Raw genomic sequence first — 6801 nt, 5'->3', positions numbered from 1 at the left:
TGAGGACATGATTTCCTGAGGGGCAAAGTGATAGTAAGTGAGGAAGCTGGTATTTGTGCGCATGTATTTGGACTCTGAATTTAATCTTTCCACAGTAGCATTTTCTAGATCAGTTGAATCATGGCTGTAGTTTTCAGACTCATGCTGTTGTTGGTCTTGCCATCTGCTCTGTTTGTTATTTTTAACAATTGACATGAGGCCTGTTCTGTGGATGACATAGTCACATGGGCTCTTGAAAGACGACAAACCTTATGGTGCCGTTTGACAGAACGAGTGAAAGCCCCCTGAAGAACCTGGCTCGTCTGAGCTTGGTGCTGCATAGGCCACCCAAAACCCCTTCAGCCCATAATGATGCACATTAGTGTAATCACCACCTTTGCTTTTGGTTTTTATAACCCCACCAGCAGTACCTGTGTGTTGCTACTTGCCGTTCTCCTGGGGCACCTGTTGCCGTGGGAACACAGAGCGCTGCCTCATTCTTTCTAGCGTGGCTGCCCATCTGTCTGAACCACGTGGCCTGGTTGCATGGCCCAGGGGTGTCTGTGGTAGATGATACAGGCCGGTACATCTCCAGTTTTCTGTGCATGTGAGTCATGTGGGAATTCTGTTGAGATGCAGATTCCCCTTCCAGAGGTCCAGGGATGGGGGCTGAGATACAGCATTTCTGTGAGGCCCGCAGGTGGCGCTCCGGCGGCAGGTCCTGTGATACCCGAGGGTTTCGGGGGCTGCTGGGCAGTCCCATGGTGCCAGTGTAAGTTTCTCCCTACTGAGCGTGCTTTGCTATTTCAGAATGAAATGCTGGAAGAAGGGCACGAGTATGCGGTCATGCTGTACACCTGGCGTAGCTGTTCCCGGGCCATCCCCCAGGTGAGACTGCCCCTACCACCGTGCGTTCCTCCTTACCTCCAGGGGGCGCTGTTGCCTGCAGGTCCCTAATACAGAAAGGGGAGAACAACATCTTCTGCAAGGAGCAGAGCGGGGTCTCTTGACCAAGGGTGCTCTCTGGAGCCTTCGGGAGAGCTGTCCATGAAACTGATGCCAAGGTCCATTTAAAAATTATATTCAATAGATTTCCTTTCAAAAGCACTGTTTGTTCACTGTGCTGCACCTGCACCATTGCAGAAGGGTATCCCAAAGTAAGGTATCCCCAACCCTTCACACCCTCAGCACTCCATGCCGCACGATATATTTTCTTCGGGCTCTTTTTGCTTTGCATATGTACTAATGTATAAATTGTTAGCATTGATAAAAATGAGTTTTCGTCCATAGCTCCTGCTTTCTCCCCTTGAATTCCTTATCACTGACTGCTCATGTTGCCGCATAGAGATATTATGGTTATCATGATCCTATGATTGGTGGGTCTTGTCTTCACAAAACCTAAAAACCAGAGAGGCATGTAAAGGAAACCACGCATTCCCCTCCCTTCCTGCTCATCCGGGTCCTGAGAGATGACTACTATGAGCAGTTTGGTTTGCACCCTTGTAGACTCTGGTCCTGAATGCTGTACCAGCACGTGCATTCTCAGGTTTGTTCCAGGGTTGGTCTGACCCAAATGGGATCACATTATGCTGACTGTTCTGCAGCTTGTCCACTGGCTGGTATACGGTGCACATCCTTTCCTCTCCGTTCACAAGGATCGATCACGTTCCTTCTGATAGCTGGATAACATTTGTGAATGCGCCATCGTATATTTTATTCATTTAATCCTCAACCAATGGCCATTTAAGTTGTTGCTACCACATCAAGAATGCCCTACCAACAGTATAAAGAATGTCCTCGGACAGCCTTTGTTTGCTCTTTGAAGCTGGTTGACCTGCTAGCCATCTGGGGCACTCTGCTGTGAGCATGACTCCTGTGAATCAAAAGGGCACACTGGCTGAACGCCAATGGGTTTCTTGATGGCACATCTCAGAGAGACCAACGTCGCCCTGGGTATGGCTAGAGGGCGCTTTGTCCCAAGTACATCTGGAGCAATGGGCAGAGCATTTTTCTCTGCAGAGAATCTGGCCATGCCTTATGAGATGGGGAGGGGCTGAAGGAGCGAGAACTTGCAGAATTAAAAAGATATGTGTACAATTCATGATAGGGGCTTAGCCTAGAGAGGAGAAGAAGAGTATCAGATTCTACTGAGGCCACCTCTCGAGGACAGTCTCTCCCTATCAGGCCTGTGGGACAAGGCTACCCCGCCCCTTCTCACCAGGGTGACCAGACCAAGGTACATTTAGGAATGACACAAGGCCCTGTTTCTAAGAAAGTAAGTGTGAGCCAGGGCCGCCTGGACAAACCAGTGAGTGTGACCCCACTTCTCCCCCACAGGTGAAATGCAACGAGCAGCCTAACCGAGTGGAGATCTATGAGAAAACAGTGGAGGTGCTGGAGCCAGAGGTCACCAAGCTCATGAAGTTCATGTACTTTCAGGTGAGGGGTGGGGCGCAGTCAGGACTGGGAGCCTGACACACTGGCAGCTGGATTTTTTCATAGCGCTAGTTATCGATTCTTCCAGCAAATGTTGATTGAGCACCCAACTATACCCCTGGGTGAATAAAACAAACAAGCTACCCTCTCCACATAGGCATTGGTTGGCTCACAGAAGATAAGCAGTTCAAACCTAGCAGCTGCCCTGTGGGAGAAAGGCTGTCTGCTCCCCTAACGATTTACAGTCTTGGAAACCTTTGAGTCGCTGTGAGTCAGAACTGACTCACTGGTCATGGGTTTGGTTTGTTCTGAGTCTGTGAGTGCATGTGCGGTGGCAGGGGGACGTTGGGACAATGACATCAGGATTTCAGAGGAAAGGGGTGGTGTGCATGAAGCACAAGCAGGGTTCTGTGATGGGGAGTGCCTTCAGGTTCGCCTGAGGAAGTACGGAATTGGGTCTGTGTGGGGAAGAAAGGGGCCGCCCCATGGGCATTTGAGGAAAACCCCATCAGTCAAAGGCCAAGGCCTGGAGGCTGCGGGAGCGCGACATGTTGCGAAAGGGAAGGAAGCCCAGGATGCAGCAGCAGGGCCCGAGGGGGAGCGGTCAGAGATGAGGCTGGAGAGAGAGGCAGCGGACCGCTGGCGTCGGGTGTGAGAGGCGGGGAGGCCGGCCATGGAAAGGAGTCTCCGGGAGCCACGGGGAGACCGTGGAACTATGAGCTGGGGTTTCTCAAACAATGCCCTGGCTGCTCCGTGGAACTGGGAGGCGGTGGGGAGGAAGGGGGGGTCAGCAGGGAGACTGGTGGTGAGGCCACCAAGAAAGGCGGGAACGAGGAGAGGGAGTCGAGGCTTTCCACGAGTGGAAGAGGGCCGGCTGGGCAAACAAATGACAAAGGCAAAAGCTGCAAGCAAGGTGGTGATTGTGGGTCTGCGGGACGCTGGCTGGTCAGGAATGCGGCCGAGGCCACACCCCATGCCTTCCACATGACACGGGCTGGTTAAATATATGCTTTGCCTGCACCCAGAGGTGGGGGTTCGGGCAGAAGTCTTTGGGGGGGGCAGGGCGACAAGAGAGCCAGGCACCGTCCCTCAGCACTGGCCCAGAGGAGAGACCCATGTCCGACCCCAGGGCTGCCTCCTTCTAACCTGGGAGGGCTAACAGCTCTGACCCTTGGAAAGAAGGCACATGCCAAGGGCCTGAGTGGTGCAAACAGTTTGCCCTCAGCGACTTCACAGGAGGGGCGGGGGCTGGAATCCGTCCAACGAAAGCCCAGGAGGGCTCAGTGATTTATTTACGTAAGATGGTCATCGTGGTCAGCCTCCCAGAGCGCTGTTCTACTCTGACACACGAGGTCACCCAGCATTGGCGTCCACTTGACAGCAGCGGGTCAGGTCCCCAGGCAGGTCTGTGGTGAGGATTCCACCAGGTCCACTATGTAATGAGCAAGGAGAGCCCCGGCGACAGGGTTGTCTGTGGTTTTTAGGTGCTGTCGAGTCAGTGTGCACGCCTAGTGACTGTTTGTGCACCAGAGGGCACCCTGCCCGGTCCTGCACCATCCCCAGGTTGCTGTGTGTCAGCCCATCGTAGGGAGGGTCTAGACGAGGTTTACTAGACCCCAGGTGTTACCGTCATTGTGGTCTGACTTCAGAGAGTCTGAAACTTCTCTAGGAAGAGAAAGCCAGGAGAGGAGCACTAAATGGGAAAGTAAACTACAAACGAGAGGAAAGATCCAGAAACTGCTTAAATCCCTACTCGAGGGGCTCTGAAAAGAAGTGTTAAGAGAAGAGAACATTTAGAATAATCTAGACGTGCACTGTCCAATATGGTGGCCACGAGTCATCTGGAGCGATTTAAAAGGAGCTCGGGTGACGTTGTGGCTATTTAAAGGACAGCAAGACTTTGCCCTCCATACTTTGGACCTGTTTTCTGGAGGGATCCATCCCTGGAGAAAGACCAAAACCTGGGGAAGGATCAGGGGAGAAGGCTAAGTCCCTCACCGAGGTGGATTGACACCATGGTTACAGTCATGTGTTCAAACAGAACAACAACTATGAGGATGGCACAGGGCAGGGCAGTGTTGTACATCCGGTCCCTGTGATTCAAAACCGACATGATGCCACCTAACAACAGTAGCAGCTACCTAAAGAATGAGAGGCAAGGACATTTCAAATGCAGTTTTAGTTGTGCTTGCCTGGTTTCAGATGTTCAATAGTCACCTGTGGTGAGTCATGTCAGGACAGCTATGGAACTGCTTCCATCATCATAGAAGGTTTGGGACTTTGATTCTGCACACAGAAAGTCGCCCTTGGACTGGTCTTTAAATAACGAGCCTGTAGGACATCTCAGGCTGATGGAAGTGAAGCAGAGCTCTCATTCAGAGGTCTAATTTCTCTGCCTTCTCTCTCCTGACCCCTACCCCGCCTCTTTTCTCTCTCTCGCTCTCTCTCTCTGCATTGCCATAGTAATTTCCTTTGGTCTCTTTTTCTGTATTGCCATAGTAATTTCCTTTGGTCATTATTTAACAGCTTTACTGAGATATAATTTACACACCATGCAGTTCACCCATGTAAAATATATATAATTCGATGGTGTTTAATATATTTATGGGACCATTCAATGACCACCACCCTGAATTTTAAAATGGTCTTCATCATCTCAGAGTGGAACCCTGTACCCTCTAACCACCACCCCACAATGATCCCAACTCCCTCTTCCTGCCTCCATGAGTTGCCTCTTCTGGACCTATCATGTCAATGGTGTGTGCTCAGTTTGGTCTTTATATCTGACTCATTCACTTAGCATAATGGTTTCAGGGTTCACCCATTTTATAGCATGTATCAATCTATCATAACTGTTTATGCCTGAGTATTATTCTTTTGTACAGATCTACCACATTTTGCTATTTTGGTCCTCAGACTTTTGGATGGTTTTCACTTTTTGACTAGTGTAAATAAGGCTCCTGTGAACATCTGTGTGTACATTTTCATTTAGGCCTATGGTTTCGTTTCTCTTGGGGTTGATATACGGAGTAGAATTACTAGCTCATATGGTAACTCTTTTAGCCACTTAACTCTTCTCCCTGCTTCTGTCCTTTCCCCCTACATCTGTTCTCAGCACAGCATTCAAGCTGCATGGAGCCTCTCACATCTCCCCACATTGCTCAGGGTCAGGCCCTGTGCCCTGCAACAGCGTCAAGAGCTAGTGTGGTTTAGCACGCTGATCCCTCTTCTGACACGTCTCCCCTGCCCCCTTGGTCCACTTCTGCCACTGGGCTTCCCATTCCTTCACACTCCTGCCTGGAATGCACTCCCATGTCTTTCCCCTCCTCCCTTTGCAAGTCCTTTCCCTGAAAGTCCCTTCTTCATGACTGCTCCTCTGATCCTTCGGCTCCTCCCAGCTCTCGCCATCCGCCTTGCCGTCCTTATTTTCCCCTGCAGCACACATCATAAGCGAATAGAGAGAATTTTGTCTTCTGTCTTCCCTCACCAGAATACTCTTAAGTTCCTTAGGGCAGAGTTGTGTTGTTGTTGTGTGTTTTATTTTATGGAGTTTTCTTTCTTTTTTTCTTCCTTCCTTCTTCCTCCCTCCCCGCCCCAGCCCCCACCCCCGCTCTACCAAAGTGCCTGGCACATTGAAAAAAATTAAACTCACTGCCATCGAGTCAGTTCTGATTCAGCAACCCTGTGGCATAGTGGTTATGCTCTGGGCTGTGAAATGAAAGGTCAGCAGTTCGCAACCACCAACAAGCTTCAAGGGAGAAAGAGACGTTCTGTTCCTGTAAAGAGTTACGGTCTCAGAAACTCACAGGGGCAGTTCTACCCTGTACATATTGACTGACCCTATAGGATCGATGGCACATAGTAAATGCTAAACAAAGCGTTACTGAATGGCTTTCTCTGAGTCTCTCTCTCTCTGCTGTCGCCCCTTCTTGCTGAGGGCCTGACATGGCCCTGGGTTCAGGGATGAGGAATAAGTCTGAATGCCTTGAAGAGTGGATTGCCTCCATCCTCTCTGGCCAGCTCGGGGAGGAACAGTGTCTCTCTTTGGGACTTGCCTCGATATGTCCTTGATGGAGGTCACTGTATGTGGGACAGTACAGGGGGTCTTGTAGTCATGAGTCAGGCCCTGTCCATTTGGCCCTGGCTGCCTTGGGTGGAAGGCCTGGACTAATCTTGTAAGCCCTCTGTCGAACCATGTATGTGTCTCATCATGGTCCCAGTCCTGCCTCTGTGGTCCCCCTGTAGCTGTGATGTTTTGATCTGCCACCAACCATGCTTTTGTGACAGTTTCCTTTGCCTGCCCACCCATACACCCAAACTTAACTCCAGTCTGAATTGTGAACCCTCAAATGCCATTTCAAACTCATGTGGATGCCTCCCTCCTCC

At 50.6% G+C, this 6801-nt stretch overlaps 1 protein-coding gene across 1 annotated transcript in view; it reads left to right on the top strand.

Annotated features, from left to right (window-relative positions):
* The window catches only part of CYFIP2 (cytoplasmic FMR1 interacting protein 2), a 132139-nt gene that overhangs the window by 18002 nt on the left and 107336 nt on the right, over positions 1-6801 (top strand). The window contains exons 4-5 of the mRNA XM_045284704.1: positions 790-867; positions 2317-2418. Coding sequence (XP_045140639.1) covers positions 790-867; positions 2317-2418 — 180 coding nt within the window. The remainder of the gene's footprint in view (positions 1-789; positions 868-2316; positions 2419-6801) is intronic.

Source organism: Echinops telfairi, unplaced genomic scaffold, assembly GCF_000313985.2.
Source record: "Echinops telfairi isolate 266 unplaced genomic scaffold, ASM31398v2 ScPeMD7_7469;HRSCAF=8507_0, whole genome shotgun sequence".
NCBI classification, from domain to species: Eukaryota; Metazoa; Chordata; class Mammalia; order Afrosoricida; family Tenrecidae; genus Echinops; species Echinops telfairi.
The sequence above is the reverse complement of the archived record's forward strand: the minus strand, read 5'-3'. Positions and strand labels throughout refer to the sequence as shown.